Genomic DNA, 17109 nt, shown 5'->3' with positions numbered 1-17109 from the left:
TTTTAACACATTGGCCACAACCGATCACCTAGGTAGGTCCTTGTTTAGTAGCCTATGTTGAAGCTTCTATAACAGCCTACTACAAAAACAAATGGTACATAGTCACAGAAGTATATGGGGTGTTTGTTAACTTCTTTTTAACCAAAAAATGAATGGAGTGAATTTGGAGCAGCAGTTTTATTTGTTTGTTCCTGTGAGCGTTTTAATTTTTACATTTTAGCAGAGCAGTTGAAAGGATGTTGGCGGCAGGGTGGTTAACAAAGACTGTTCTGTGAGCGATGAGTGAGATTTCAAACCGCTCAACTCTGCTGACATACTCTGGTGTAGAGCCATCCTGTGGCTAACGGTATGATTGTGTTCTCAGATGCCACAGGGACCAGGGAAGGGGCCACTCCCCCACAGGAGTCCTCCCCCAGGGAGGTGCCCCCTACGGGCTGGGCTGCTCTGGGCTTGGCCTACAAGGTCCAGTGGCCCCTGCACATCCTCTTCACCCCTGCCGTTCTGGAGAAGTGAGTATTGTACAGCAGGTAACGCCTGCCTCCCAAATGGTCCCTTATTCCCTATGTAGTGCACTACTTTTGACCAGGGCCCAATGTGATCGCTGCAGGACCCGTAACAGTGGAGAAGTTTAGCCTCGTGCTTAAATGCTCTTGGTAGTTGTGGAAATCGACACGATATTGCTTTTTACTTTGTGCATTGCTGACTCTACCTTTTAACATGAAGTGATATCCATTAGCAAATGTTTGTGCAAACAGACAATGGAATATTTTAACATTACACTCCCCGTTTATTAGGTACACACCCGTTCACAAAAATGGATCTTTCCTACAGACAGTGAGTCACGTGGCTGTGGCTTGCTATATAAAGCAGGCAGACAGGCATTGAGGCATTCAGTTACTGTTGGATTGAACGTTAGAATAGGCACTTTGAGCATGGTATGATCGTTGGTGCCAGGTGCGCCGGATCCAGTATCTCAGAATGGGATTTTCAGGCATAACAGTGTCTAGGGTTTACAGAGAATGGTGCGACAAACACAAAACATCCAGTCAGCGGCAGTCCTGTGGGAAAAAACCGCTCGTTGATGAGAGAGGTTGAAGGAGAATGCTAAGAATCATGCAATCTAACAGTTGGGCCACAAACAGGCAAATAACGGCGCAGTACAACAGTGGTCTGCAGTACGGCTTCTCGGAACGCACAACTCGCCGATCTTTGTCACGGATGGTTATTGCAGCAGACGACCACACTGGGTTCCACTCCTATCAGCTATAAACAAGAAGAAGTGGCTCCAGTGGGCGCGCCATCCCCAACCCTGGACAACTGAGGAGTGGAAAAACATTACCTGGTCCGACGAAGCCTGGTTCCTGTTGCGTCATACTGATGGCAGATGTAGGATGAGTCCATGGCATAACGACCGTGTCCTGTCCCCCAGGTATAATGTGATATCCACGACCGTGTCCCGTCCCCCAGGTATAATGTGATATCCACGACCGTGTCCCGTCCCCCAGGTATAATGTGATATCCACGACCGTGTCCCGTCCCCCAGGTATAATGTGATATCCACGACCGTGTCCCGTCCCCAGGTATAATGTGATATCCACGACCGTGTCCCGTCCCCCAGGTATAATGTGATATCCACGACCGTGTCCCGTCCCCCAGGTATAATGTGATATCCACGACCGTGTCCCGTCCCCCAGGTATAATGTGATATCCACGACCGTGTCCCGTCCCCCAGGTATAATGTGATATCCACGACCGTGTCCCGTCCCCCAGGTATAATGTGATATCCACGACCGTGTCCCGTCCCCCAGGTATAATGTGATATCCACGACCGTGTCCCGTCCCCCAGGTATAATGTGATATCCACGACCGTGTCCCGTCCCCCAGGTATAATGTGATATCCACGACCGTGTCCCGTCCCCCAGGTATAATGTGATATCCACGACCGTGTCCCGTCCCCCAGGTATAATGTGATATCCACGACCGTGTCCCGTCCCCCAGGTATAATGTGATATCCACGACCGTGTCCCGTCCCCCAGGTATAATGTGATATCCACGACCGTGTCCCGTCCCCCAGGTATAATGTGATATCCACGACCGTGTCCCGTCCCCCAGGTATAATGTGATATCCACGACCGTGTCCCGTCCCCCAGGTATAATGTGATATCCACGACCGTGTCCCGTCCCCCAGGTATAATGTGATATCCACGACCGTGTCCCGTCCCCCAGGTATAATGTGATATCCACGACCGTGTCCCGTCCCCCAGGTATAATGTGATATCCACGACCGTGTCCCGTCCCCCAGGTATAATGTGATATCCACGACCGTGTCCCGTCCCCCAGGTATAATGTGATATCCACGACCGTGTCCCGTCCCCCAGGTATAATGTGATATCCACGACCGTGTCCCGTCCCCCAGGTATAATGTGATATTTCGTTACCTGCTGAGTGTACGGCGGGTGCAGTCTGAGCTGCAGCACTGCTGGGCTCTACAGATGCAGAGGAAACACCTCAAATCCAACCAGACAGACGCTGTGAAGTGGAGGCTACGCAACCACATGGCTTTCCTGGTGGACAATCTGCAGTACTACCTACAGGTGATTATATCTACAGGAAATGACATCTGTCATTTAGCAGACACTGTTACAGTAGTGAGTTCATACGTTTTCATACTGGTCCCCCGTGGGAATCAAACCTACAACCCTGCCTTTCCAAGTGCCATGCTCTACCAACTGAGCCACACGGAAACACAACCCCGTGTCATCTGTACATCTAAAGACTAAGTACTGTACAGTACATCTGGTCTGTTTGGAAGAATAGAGTCGTAGTAAAGACAAGACTGTATAGTGTTTTTACCTGTTCATATTCAGCTTGGGGAGGGCATTTCAGAGGCTCAATGCACCACACTCAGTTTACCATGGCCATATTCATGCAAACAAGCATTCCTTTCTTTGTTCTACAACTACAAAGCACATTTGTTTTTGCTGCTCAGGCCCTCTTTTTGTTAAACCGGTCCCATATCTGTATAGCCAGCTCAAAGGTGGTCATAGGAGTTGGCAAGACAACACATCTATTTCTAGGACCAGGCTATGAATGACCTTGTTGTTGGTGCCATATTTGTAACATGGCTGTGCTGCTCCTCTCTCTCCTCCTCCTCCCTCAGGTGGACGTGCTGGAGTCTCAGTTCTCTCAGCTGCTGCAGCAGATCAACTCCACCAGAGACTTTGAGAGCATCCGGCTGGCCCACGACCACTTCCTTAGCAATCTGCTAGCACAGTCCTTCATCCTGCTCAAGCCGGTTAGCGTCTCAATTTATTAGCATTTGACATGAATACAATGTTGCAGTAATTTAAGGCCACTTCAACATCTTCTTTATTGCAGTCACGTTATGCAGATGATCAGATTGCCATGTCACTTTGATATGGTTCCTGACAAGGTAACCACTTACCTGACCCAATGGCGCAATGCGACTGAAATGAAGACAACCTTGAAGGTGTTATTGCGCGTTGTGTGCTAATCATGCATTGTTGTCAGTTGGAGATGAACAACACTATCAAATTAGGATTCAGCCTTGAATGACCACTTAGCTATAGTTTCCCATTCATTTTTGAATTTCGTCCAATGTCTTCTCTCCTACCCCAGGTGTTCCACTGTCTGAATGAGATCCTGGAGCTGTGTCATAACTTCTGCTCATTGGTCAGCCAGAACGTGGCTCCGCTGGATGAGAGAGGAACAGCCCAACTGGACATCTTGGTCAAGGTAAGGCTGTCTGCTAGAACGGCTAACAATAACCTTTCACCCATTGTCACGCTTATATTATAGTAATTGCTTGTAATCGTTGGTGCTAGCTAAATGGCCAATGCAAACAATGAAGTACTTCATCTGTAATTTCAGGGTTTCAGTCGTCAGTCCTTCCTGCTCTTCAAGATCCTGTCAGGCGTCAGAAACCACCAGATCAACTCTGACCTGGCTGACCTGGCTGCACCCTGGACAGGTAGGGACCAGACACTGCACCCTGGACAGGTAGGGACCTGACACTACACCCTGGACAGGTAGGGACCAGACACTGCACCCTGGGCAGGTAGGGACTTGACACTGCACCCTGGACAGGTAGGGACCTGACACTACACCCTGGACAGGTAGGGACCAGACACTGCACCCTGGGTAGGTAGGGACCAGACACTGCACCCTGGGTAGGTAGGGACCTGACACTACACCCTGGGCAGGTAGGGACTTGACACTGCACCCTGGGTAGGTAGGGACCAGACACTGCACCCTGGACAGGTAGGGACCTGACACTGCACCCTGGACAGGTAGGGACCTGACACTGCACCCTGGACAGGTAGGGACCTGACACTGCACCCTGGACAGGTAGGGACCAGACACTGCACCCTGGGTAGGTAGGGACCTGACACTGCACCCTGGGTAGGTAGGGACCAGACACTGCACCCTGGACAGGTAGGGACCTGACACTGCACCCTGGACAGGTAGGGACCTGACACTGCACCCTGGACAGGTAGGGACCAGACACTGCACCCTGGACAGGTAGGGACCAGACACTGCACCCTGGACAGGTAGGGACCAGACACTGCACCCTGGACAGGTAGGGACCAGACACTGCACCCTGGACAGGTAGGGACCTGACATGACACGCACCCTGGACAGGTAGGGACCTGACACTGCACCCTGGACAAGTAGGGACCAGACACTGCACCCTGGACAGGTAGGGACCAGACACTGCACCCTGGACAGGTAGGGACCAGACACTGCACCCTGGGTAGGTAGGGACCAGACACTGCACCCTGGGCAGGTAGGGACCAGACACTGCACCCTGGGCAGGTAGGGACCAGACACTGCACCCTGGGTAGGTAGGGACCAGACACTGCACCCTGGGTAGGTAGGGACCAGACACTGCACCCTGGGTAGGTAGGGACCAGACACTGCACCCTGGGTAGGTAGGGACCAGACACTGCACCCTGGGTAGGTAGGGACCAGACACTGCACCCTGGGTAGGTAGGGACCAGACATGACATGACACTACGCCCTGGGCAGGTAGGGACCAGACATGACACTACACTACACCCTGGGCAGGTAGGGACCTGACATGACACTACACCCTGGGCAGGTAGGGACCTGACATGACACTACACTACGCCCTGGGCAGGTAGGGACCTGACATGACACTACACTACACCCTGGGCAGGTAGGGACTAGACATGACACTACACCCTGGGCAGGTAGGGACCTGACATGACACTACACTACACTACACCCTGGGCAGGTAGGGACCTGACATGACACTACACTACACCCTGGGCAGGTAGGGACCTGACATGACACTACACTACACCCTGGGCAGGTAGGGACCTGACATGACACTACATTACACCCTGGGCAGGTAGGGACCAGACATGACACTACACTACACCCTGGGCAGGTAGGGACCTGACATGACACTACACTACACCCTGGGCAGGTAGGGACCTGACATGACACTACACTACACTACACTACACCCTGGGCAGGTAGGGACCTGACATGACACTACACTACACCCTGGGCAGGTAGGGACCAGACATGACACTACACTACACCCTGGGCAGGTAGGGACCTGACATGACACTACACTACACCCTGGGCAGGTAGGGACCTGACATGACACTACACCCTGGGCAGGTAGGGACCTGACATGACACTACACTACACCCTGGGCAGGTAGGGACCTGACATGACACTACACTACACCCTGGGCAGGTAGGGACCTGACATGACACTGCCACCCTGGACAGGTAGGGACGACAGACACTGCACCCTGGGTAGGTAGGGACCGACAGACACTGCCTACACCCTGGGTAGGTAGGGACCTGAAGACACTGCACCCTGGACAGGTAGGGACCTGACACTGCACCCCTGGGTAGGTAGGGACCAGCATCACTACACTGCACCCTGGGTAGGTAGGGACCAGACCACACTGCACCCTGGGTAGGTAGGGACCAGACACTGCACCCTGGGCAGGTAGGGACCAGACACTGCACCCTGGGTAGGTAGGGACCAGACACTGCACCCTGGGTAGGTAGGGACCAGACACTGCACCCTGGGTTGGTAGGGACCAGACACTGCACCCTGGGTTGGTAGGGACCAGACACTGCACCCTGGGTAGGTAGGGACCTGTCATGACACTACGCCCTGGGCAGGTAGGGACCTGACATGACACTGCACCCTGGACAGGTAGGGACCTGACACTGCACCCTGGACAGGTAGGGACCTGACACTGCACCCTGGACAGGTAGGGACCTGACACTGCACCCTGGACAGGTAGGGACCAGACACTGCACCCTGGGCAGGTAGGGACCAGACACTGCACCCTGGGCAGGTAGGGACCAGACACTGCACCCTGGGTAGGTAGGGACCAGACACTGCACCCTGGGTAGGTAGGGACCAGACACTGCACCCTGGGTAGGTAGGGACCAGACACTGCACCCTGGGTAGGTAGGGACCAGACATGACACTGCACCCTGGGTAGGTAGGGACCTGACATGACATGACGCTACACCCTGGGCAGGTAGGGACCAGACATGACACTACACTACGCCCTGGGCAGGTAGGGACCTGACATGACACTACACTACACCCTGGGCAGGTAGGGACCTGACATGACACTACACCCTGGGCAGGTAGGGACCTGACATGAGACTACACTACACCCTGGGCAGGTAGGGACCTGACATGACACTACACTACACCCCTGGGCAGGTAGGGACCTGACATGACACTACACTACACCCTGGGCAGGTAGGGACCTGACATGACACTACACTACACCCTGGGCAGGTAGGGACCTGACATGACACTACACTACACCCTGGGCAGGTAGGGACCTGACATGACACTACACTACACCCTGGGCAGGTAGGGACCTGACATGACACTACACTACACCCTGGGCAGGTAGGGACCTGACATGACACTACACTACACCCTAGGCAGGTAGGGACCAGACATGACACTACACTACACCCTGGGTAGGTAGGGACCTGACATGACACTACACTACACCCTGGGTAGGTAGGGACCTGACATGACACTACACCCTGGGCAGGTAGGGACCTGACATGACACTACACTACACCCTGGGCAGGTAGGGACCTGACATGACACTACACTACACCCTGGACAGGTAGGGACCAGACACTGCACCCTGGACAGGTAGGGACCTGACACTGCACCCTGGGTAGGTAGGGAACAGACACTGCACCCTGGGTAGGTAGGGACCAGACACTGCACCCTGGGTAGGTAGGGACCAGACACTGCACCCTGGGTAGGTAGGGACCAGACACTGCACCCTGGGTAGGTAGGGACCAGACACTGCACCCTGGGTAGGTAGGGACCAGACACTGCACCCTGGGTAGGTAGGGACCAGACACTGCACCCTTGCGACACTGCACCCTGGGTAGGTAGGGACCAGACATGACACTGCACCCTGGGTAGGTAGGGACCTGACATGACACTACACTACACCCTGGGCAGGTAGGGACCTGACATGACACTACGCCCTGGGCAGGTAGGGACCTGACATGACACTACACTACACCCTGGGCAGGTAGGGACCAGACATGACACTACACTACACCCTGGGCAGGTAGGGACCTGACATGACACTACACTACACCCTGGGCAGGTAGGGACCTGACATGACATGACACTACACCCTGGGCAGGTAGGGACCAGACACGACACTACACTACACCCTGGGTAGGTAGGGACCTGACATGACACTACACCCTGGGCAGGTAGGGACCTGACATGACATGACACTACACCCTGGGAAGGTAGGGACCAGACACGACACTACACTACACCCTGGGTAGGTAGGGACCTGACATGACACTACACCCTGGGCAGGTAAGGACCTGACATGACACTACACCCTGGGCAGGTAGGGACCAGACACTACACTACACTACACCCTGGGCAGGTAGGGACCTGACATGACACTACACTACACCCTGGGCAGGTAGGGACCTGACATGACACTACACTACACCCTGGGCAGGTAGGGACCTGACATGACACTACACTACACCCTGGGCAGGTAGGGACCTGACACTACACTACACCCTGGGCAGGTAGGGACCTGACATGACACTACACCCTGAGCAGGTAGGGACCTGACATGACACTACACCCTGGGCAGGTAGGGACCTGACATGACACTACACTACACCATGGGCAGGTAGGGACCTGACATGACACTACACTACACCCTGGGCAGGTAGGGGCCTGACATGACTCTACACTACACCCTGGGCAGGTAGGGACCTGACATGACACTACACTACACCCTGGGCAGGTAGGGACCTGACATGATACTACACTACACCCTGGGCAGGTAGGGACCAGACATGACACTACACTACACCCTGGGCAGGTAGGGACCTGACATGACACTACACTACACCCTGGGCAGGTAGGGACATGACACTACACTACACCCTGGGCAGGTAGGGACCTGACATGACACTACACCCTGGGAAGGTAGGGACCTGACATGACACTACACTACACCCTGGGCAGGTAGGGACCTGACATGACACTACACCCTGGGCAGGTAGGGACCTGACATGACACTACACCCTGGGCAGGTAGGGACCTGACATGACACTGCACCCTGGGCAGGTAGGGACCTGACATGACACTACACTACACCCTGGGCAGGTAGGGACCTGACATGACACTACACTACACCCTGGGCAGGTAGGGACCTGACATGACACTACACTACACCCTGGGCAGGTAGGGACCTGACATGACACTACACTACACCCTGGGCAGGTAGGGGCCTGACATGACTCTACACTACACCCTGGGCAGGTAGGGACCTGACATGACACTACACTACACCCTGGGCAGGTAGGGACCAGATATGACACTACACTACACCCTGGGTAGGTAGGGACCAGACATGACACTACACTACACCCTGGGCAGGTAGGGACCAGACATGACACTACACTACACCCTGGGCAGGTAGGGACCTGACATGACACTACACTACACCCTGGGCAGGTAGGGACCAGATATGACAACACTACACCCTGGGCAGGTAGGGACCTGACATGACACTACACTACACCCTGGGCAGGTAGGGACCAGACATGACACTACACTACACCCTGGGCAGGTAGGGACCTGACATGAGACTACACTACACCCTGGGCAGGTAGGGACCTGACATGACTCTACACTACACCCTGGGCAGGTAGGGACCTGACATGACACTACACTACACTACACCCTGGGCAGGTAGGGACCTGACATGACACTACACTACACCCTGGGCAGGTAGGGACCTGACATGACACTACACTACACCCTGGGCAGGTAGGGACCTGACATGACACTACACTACACCCTGGGCAGGTAGGGACCAGACATGACACTACACTACACTACACCCTGGGCAGGTAGTGACCTGACATGACACTACACTACACTACACCCTGGGCAGGTAGTGACCTGACATGACACTACACTACACTACACCCTGGGCAGGTAGTGACCTGACATGACACTACACTACACTACACCCTGGGCAGGTAGTGACCTGACATGACACTACACTACACTACACCCTGGGCAGGTAGTGACCTGACATGACACTACACTACACTACACCCTGGGCAGGTAGTGACCTGACATGACACTACACTACACCCTGGGCAGGTAGGGACCTGACATGACACTACACTACACCCTGGGCAGGTAGGGACCTGACATGACACTACACTACACCCTGGGCAGGTAGGGACCTGACATGACACTACACTACACCCTGGGCAGGTAGGGACCTGACATGACACTACACTACACCCTGGGCAGGTAGGGACCAGACACTACACTACACCCTGGGCAGGTAGGGACCAGGCATGACACTACACTACACCCTGGGCAGGTAGGGACCTGACATGACACTACACCCTGGGTAGGTAGGGACCTGACATGACACTACATTACACCCTGGGCAGGTAGGGATCTGATTAAGAACTACATTGATTGACATGTTGCTGCACTAAATATCTGAGAGCGTTGTGCTATTTTCTTCACATGACACTACATGCTCCCTTCAAAAGAGGCTTTCAGGTTGAGGTGCACCCCTCAATGCAGATCAGCTCCCCCTCTACCAATCCTAACCTTAACCAATCTTGGGGAATCGAGCCGGTCCTGCCCCCCTGGGGCCCTAAGCAACTTTCTGCTAAGGGCCCCTCCTACCTGACCTGTAAACCATTTGCCATTGCCACAGTCACACCTGCCACCCCAGTGCTCCCACTACAATCCTCCCCCCTTTAAAACAGTTTGCTCCATCTGTCAGTCTAAGAATAAGTACACCTAGACAGAACAGAATGATGCATAAAAAACAATATTTAATGAATTTATTTTCTATAGAATCTTAAGAGAATTGAACATTAACATAAATAAGAAATTGTAGAAAATAATGAAATATAACAGTGAGCTTTGGCTCTGCTGCCTGGTAATGAGTCCAGTCCTCACAATATTATACAATTAGCTTTGTCTATACAATGTAAACATAAGCCTATAGACTATGGCTGCAGCTATATGTCTCAAAATAGTCATATAAAACCTATCCATCTGTGTGATTAACTTTGGTTCCCTCTACAGCCTGGGCATTTTCAGCATCAGCATGGGCACCAGTCTATCTGGACTGTCTGGAAGAAATTGAGAAAGTATGTCACATAGTTATGTAAGCAGTAATTTACACAAATGCACTTCTGCCATAAAATCTTAAAATGTTACTAAGTGTCCAAACATTTGAATTAAAATCTTACCATCAAAATATTCCTCTTCTGCACATTCTTGAGGCACAGTCATCAATGATGTCATCATAGGACGTGTTTCCCCACGTCATGATTAATGCTCATGATGGCCAGACCACCCAAACGTTCCTGTGACATGGAAGACCTCAGGTAGCTTTTGATGAGCTTTTATTTTGAAAAGCTCCTCTCTGCCGATGTTACTGGTAGGGTGACTGCAATTCTTAGGGCTATCCAAAGGTTAGGATAGAGTTCCTCCAGGTTGTTCTCACTTAGAAAGGAAAGCAGCTCAAAGGTAGTCATCTGATGGCAGATCAGATGAATCTCGTGTGCCAGATCCACTCCACTGATGTCAGTCATCTCTGACGGTTAGAGTGTTTTCAACTTCCATGCACTGAGCCTTTAAAGATTCACTGGACATCTGAGAGGCAGTGCTGAAGTTCAGCAGCACTCCATATTTGGTTTTCACCTGGTTGAGTGTTTCAAATCTCTCATCCATGGATGTCACAGCAGAGTCGACCACAATGTTGAAGTAGTTGACTACAAGGTTTTTCAGTGCATCAGTCACTGGTTCATCAGGAGCATCATAGCTGAAATGCCTCTTGCTGTTTCTGTCTCTTCTCTTTCAGAACAGCCTCCACATTCATTTCTACACAAATGCTTTTCGCTGTTGTCTGGGCCTCAGAGAATCCAGTTTCCCGGTATGTCGTGAGGGAGGCCTTTGCATTTGAGATTAAATTCACTGCGATATCCAACTGCATTGAGGCGTATTGGAGGAGCTTGTTCACCTTGTTTGTCATTGTCAGTATCTCACACCATACGATACAGCAAATCAACAAGCGGTAGGATCCAACTTCCTCTGCAAGTGCTCGCGCCTCCACTTTGGCCGCAGGATCGTTGATCATCTGTCTGGCTTCCAGTAATGCCTCCCAAACCTCAGAAGCCTGATACCTGATTGCATGAACACTTTGGAGCCTACTTTCACATCTTGTCACTCGGTTATGTTCACGTGTTTCTTCAAAACACTCCATCTTTGTGTGCCAGCTGAAAATAAGGTGAAGATGTTTTGCACATGCCCAAATGTTTAGAGTATGTGCTCCACATGGGATGAACACGACTAGCTTTACTCCTTGGTGCCTGAGATGATTTTCCTTAACGGGGTCAAATTTTGCCAGTAATTCAACCTCTTTTAGGAAGTTTCCTTTATCTGGTTGGAAGAGTTTGTCTGATGAACCCCTGAATGCTAGGTTTCTTTCAGCCAGAGACTGGGTGATACTTATTAAATGTGTAAGGACATCACGCCATCTTTCTTTCAGCCTCAAATTGTCATTTTTATCTGGTCAAGAGTCTGTCCCCGACTTAGGCGCAGATCAAGTTCTCTCCACTTAATCATGTTGTTTGTGTGTTCAGCACTACCCTCATGGTGTTTCAGAATGGTGTTGATATTTGACCAGTCATTCACACCTTCCTTTATTATTTTGTAGTCTTTACTAAAAAAGAGCTTACAGCAAAAACAATGCACAGCGTTGTTTTTGATTATGAAAGCCAGCTCCTGGTAATCTTTTCCCCATTTAGCCAGCTCCTGGTAATCTTTTCCCCATTTAGCCAGCTCCTGGTAATCTTTTCCCCATTTAGCCAGCTCCTGGTAATCTTTTCCCCATTTAGCCAGCTCCTGGTAATCTTTTCCCCATTTAGCCAGCTCCTGGTAATCTTTAACCCATTTAGCTAGCTCCTGGTAATCTTTAACCCATTTAGCCAGCTCCTGGTAATCTTTTCCCCATTTAGCCAGCTCCTGGTAATCTTTTCCCCATTTAGCCAGCTCCTGGTAATCTTTTCCCCATTTAGCCAGCTCCTGGTAATCTTTTCCCCATTTAGCCAGCTCCTGGTAATCTTTTCCCCATTTAGCCAGCTCCTGGTAATCTTTTCCCCATTTAGCCAGCTCCTGGTAATCTTTTCCCCATTTAGCCAGCTCCTGGTAATCTTTTCCCCATTTAGCCAGCTCCTGGTAATCTTTTCCCCATTTAGCCAGCTCCTGGTAATCTTTTCCCAATTTAGCCAGCTCCTGGTAATCTTTTCCCCATTTAGCCAGCTCCTGGTCATCTTTTCCCCATTTAGCCAGCTCCTGGTCATCTTTTCCCCATTTAGCCAGCTCCTGGTCATCTTTTCCCCATTTAGCCAGCTCCTGGTCATCTTTAACCCATTTAGCCAGCTCCTGGTAATCTTTTCCCCATTTAGCCAGCTCCTGGTAATCTTTTCCCCATTTGACAGCTGTCTCTGTAATAAGCCTGAATGGAAACCTCTTCTAGACTTGTCTTTAGGGTAAGAAAAATCCAGTCCAGGTTTGAATGGACCTCAGTGCACTAACTCAGTCCTCATAGAGTCTGTTAGACTGGGGGCCAATCTGCTGGGTCATTTGGTGGAGCAGCAACTGTTCTATTAGGGTCTGAGCTGCTTGTACACCTCTGGATGTGCTAGAACTGGCTGAGGCTGCCTGTACTTCACCTGGGTCTGTGTTAGTACTTGCTGAAGACGGCTGTACTGGGTCTGTGTTAGTATTTGCTGAAGACGGCTGTACTGGGTCTGTGTTAGTACTTGCTGAAGACGGCTGTACTGGGTCTGTGTTAGTACTTGCTGAAGACGGCTGTACTGGGTCTGTGTTAGTACTTACTGAGGACGGCTGTACTGGGTCTGTGTTAGTACTTGCTGAGGACGGCTGTACTGGGTCTGTGTTAGTATTTGCTGAAGACGGCTGTACTGGGTCTGTGTTAGTATTTGCTGAAGACTGCTGTACTGGGTCTGTGTTAGTACTTGCTGAAGACGGCTGTACTGGGTCTGTGTTAGTATTTGCTGAGGACGGCTGTACTGGGTCTGTGTTAGTACTTGCTGAGGACGGCTGTACTGGGTCTGTGTTAGTATTTGCTGAAGACGGCTGTACTGGGTCTGTGTTAGTATTTGCTGAAGACGGCTGTACTGGGTCTGTGTTAGTACTTGCTGAAGACGGCTGTACTGGGTCTGTGTTAGTATTTGCTGAGGACGGCTGTACTGGGTCTGTGTTAGTACTTGCTGAGGACGGCTGTACTGGGTCTGTGTTAGTACTTGCTGAGGACGGCTGTACTGGGTCTGTGTTAGTACTTGCTGAAGACGGCTGTACTGGGTCTGTGTTAGTACTTGCTGAAGACGGCTGTACTGGGTCTGTGTTAGTACTTGCTGAGGACGGCTGTACTGGGTCTGTGTTAGTACTTGCTGAGGACGGCTGTACTGGGTCTGTGTTAGTACTTGCTGAAGACGGCTGTACTGGGTCTGTGTTAGTACTTGCTGAGGACGGCTGTACTGGGTCTGTGTTAGTACTTGCTGAGGACGGCTGTACTGGGTCTGTGTTAGTACTTGCTGAAGACGGCTGTACTGGGTCTGTGTTAGTACTTGCTGAGGACGGCTGTACTGGGTCTGTGTTAGTATTTGCTGAAGACGGCTGTACTGGGTCTGTGTTAGTATTTGCTGAAGACGGCTGTACTGGGTCTGTGTTAGTATTTGCTGAAGACGGCTGTACTGGGTCTGTGTTAGTATTTGCTGAAGACGGCTGTACTGGGTCTGTGTTAGTATTTGCTGAGGACGGCTGTACTGGGTCTGTGTTAGTATTTGCTGAGGACGGCTGTACTGGGTCTGTGTTAGTACTTGCTGAGGACGGCTGTACTGGGTCTGTGTTAGTACTTGCTGAGGACGGCTGTACTGGGTCTGTGTTAGTACTTGCTGAGGACGGCTGTACTGGGTCTGTGTTAGTACTTGCTGAGGACGGCTGTACTGGGTCTGTGTTAGTACTTGCTGAGGACGGCTGTACTGGGTCTGTGTTAGTACTTGCTGAGGACGGCTGTACTGGGTCTGTGTTAGTATTTGCTGAAGACGGCTGTACTGGGTCTGTGTTAGTATTTGCTGAAGACGGCTGTACTGGGTCTGTGTTAGTATTTGCTGAGGACGGCTGTACTGGGTCTGTGTTAGTATTTGCTGAGGACGGCTGTACTGGGTCTGTGTTAGTACTTGCTGAGGACGGCTGTACTGGGTCAGTATTTGCTGAAGACGGCTGTACTGGGTCTGTGTTAGTACTTGCTGAGGACGGCTGTACTGGGTCAGTATTTGCTGAAGACGGCTGTACTGGGTCTGTGTTAGTATTTGCTGAGGACGGCTGTACTGGGTCTGTGTTAGTATTTACTGAGGACGGCTGTACTGGGTCTGTGTTAGTACTTGCTGAGGACGGCTGTACTGGGTCAGTATTTGCTGAAGACGGCTGTACTGGGTCTGTGTTAGTACTTGCTGAGGACGGCTATACTGGGTCTGTGTTAGTACTTACTGAGGACGGCTGTACTGGGTCTGTGTTAGTACTTGCTGAGGACGGCTGTACTGGGTCAGTATTTGCTGAAGACGGCTGTACTGGGTCTGTGTTAGTACTTGCTGAGGACGGCTGTACTGGGTCAGTATTTGCTGAAGACGGCTGTACTGGGTCTGTGTTAATTCTGGCTGAGGCTGGATGTGGATCAACTGAGTCTGTGCTCGTCCAGGCTGATGATCCAGCATCTCCTCTACTGACAAACTTAAGCATAGCACCTGTAAATTATAGATAACAATACTATTATTAATTTTATCAGCTGCATCAGGCCCATTCAAACCGGATTCCCTTTTTATACATTTTTTTAAATATAAAATACTATGGCTTGGCTGAATACTTGGTTATTACTGAGAGATGTGCATCCATATTGCCCAGTATGCCTAGATAATCAACTTTTAAATTCCAATATATACATCAATAGTCAATGTCAATCTATTGCTTTCCATCTTGCATTAGTCCAGAGTTGTAACTAAACCTTGACTGAGAGACTAGATAATCATTGTCTTGTTTTAAAATGATGTGCGCCTATGACGAGTGCCATCACGCCCATATATTGTCTGGACTGGCTGTTACAGAGGTTGCTGCTGGAAAACACAAGTTTCATTTCGTGCACGCGATTATCTTTTCTGAGCTGCAGTTTATAAAACACTGTTGCCCGTTGTATTTCACTCTCACATTTGTCAGGCACAAAGTCACAGAACACAGCCCTGGAAGTGGCTGGCAAGCAATAGACAGACCAGGAGATGCACTGCCCAGCAAGGTTAGCAAGACAGACAGAGAGAGATGCACATCAACTTAACGTTACTGTTATTTGCTGACATGAAACTTGGAGGAGAGCACACAAGTTTACCTGATTGCTGATCCCGCAATTCACTCATGGTGTTTTCTCCTTTCGTGACCAGAAGGATGGTTCCACTTCATCCTCTCATCGAAGTTGTAAACATTGACACGAGGGGAAGGCGGGGCCCTACGCAACTTGCATAGTGAGGGTATCGGGCTGCCCGGCTCTGGTGGGGAAAATGCAAAACTGACCCAAGATCAGCGTCTAGGGGGAACTTAACCCTACACACCCCTCAAAACTGATACCTGTATTTTGCCTTCATTTGCAGTTTCTGATTGGGAGAGAAAATGGAGGATGATTTCCAGATGAGGTCTTGAGTAACAAGCATTCCAGACCATTTATCTTCAAGTTGGATGGAAGGACTTGAAAATCAGTATGTTGTTGCATAACCCCATTGTCCTGAAACATCTTTGATACAGAATATTCATTGAAACGAAGAGAGTATGGTTCCTCTGGCCTGGTCCCAGCTCTGTATGAGTTGGCTATACAGCACAAACCGATTTGAGAACAGGCTGATACAAGCTCTGTTACTTACCCTATTGTATATATTGTAAATACTGTATCATTAATGTGTATGCCTTTTCATGAAGAAACAGACAAATAAACCATCATTAAAATGAAAGTCAGTTTATTATTCCATAAAAACAGACAGGTTAAAACTATATACAGTAGCATGCAATAGAACTGATACAATACATTTAACGTGGTTGACAGTGTGTATGTAGGTACAAGTTGCTCCTAAACAATGACACAGGGTCAGATATCATCCCTCAATGGTTATGATTGCGAGTTGGGAAACTGATCCCAGACTTGAGGATAAGGGCATCTTCTACCTACAATAAACCTTTGTGCGAAGGGAGGCTCGGATTAGGATGAGGGTGGGGATGTGTAGTCATGACGATATTGGGGGTTGCTATGGTATCCCAGGCGCTCCCCACAGATCAGACTGTGGATTAGCCACTCGGGCGACACCATGGGTACTTGCTGTGATGTCACACTCTTCAGAACCAGTGGCGGACAGGTGCGGTCTGTGACCACCACATCAAACTTGCCCACAGGAATGT

The 17109-nt window shown here is 50.7% G+C and overlaps 1 protein-coding gene and 1 pseudogene across 4 annotated transcripts in view; one reads left to right on the top strand and one right to left on the bottom strand.

Moving 5' to 3' along the window:
- LOC106587819 (gamma-tubulin complex component 4-like) overlaps positions 1-16667 on the top strand; it is a 26358-nt pseudogene extending 9691 nt beyond the window's left edge.
- The window catches only part of LOC106587750 (TP53-binding protein 1), a 39186-nt gene continuing 38733 nt past the window's right edge, over positions 16657-17109 (bottom strand). For all 4 annotated transcript variants that reach the window (XM_045708993.1, XM_045708994.1, XM_045708995.1 and 1 more), the window contains one exon: positions 16657-17109. In XM_045708993.1, coding sequence (XP_045564949.1) covers positions 16913-17109 — 197 coding nt within the window. In that variant the 3' untranslated portion in view covers positions 16657-16912.

Source organism: Salmo salar, chromosome ssa26 (genome assembly GCF_905237065.1).
Source record: "Salmo salar chromosome ssa26, Ssal_v3.1, whole genome shotgun sequence".
NCBI lineage: Eukaryota > Metazoa > Chordata > Actinopteri > Salmoniformes > Salmonidae > Salmo > Salmo salar.
Note: the sequence above shows the minus strand (reverse complement) of the source record. Positions and strands in the feature narration are given on the sequence as shown.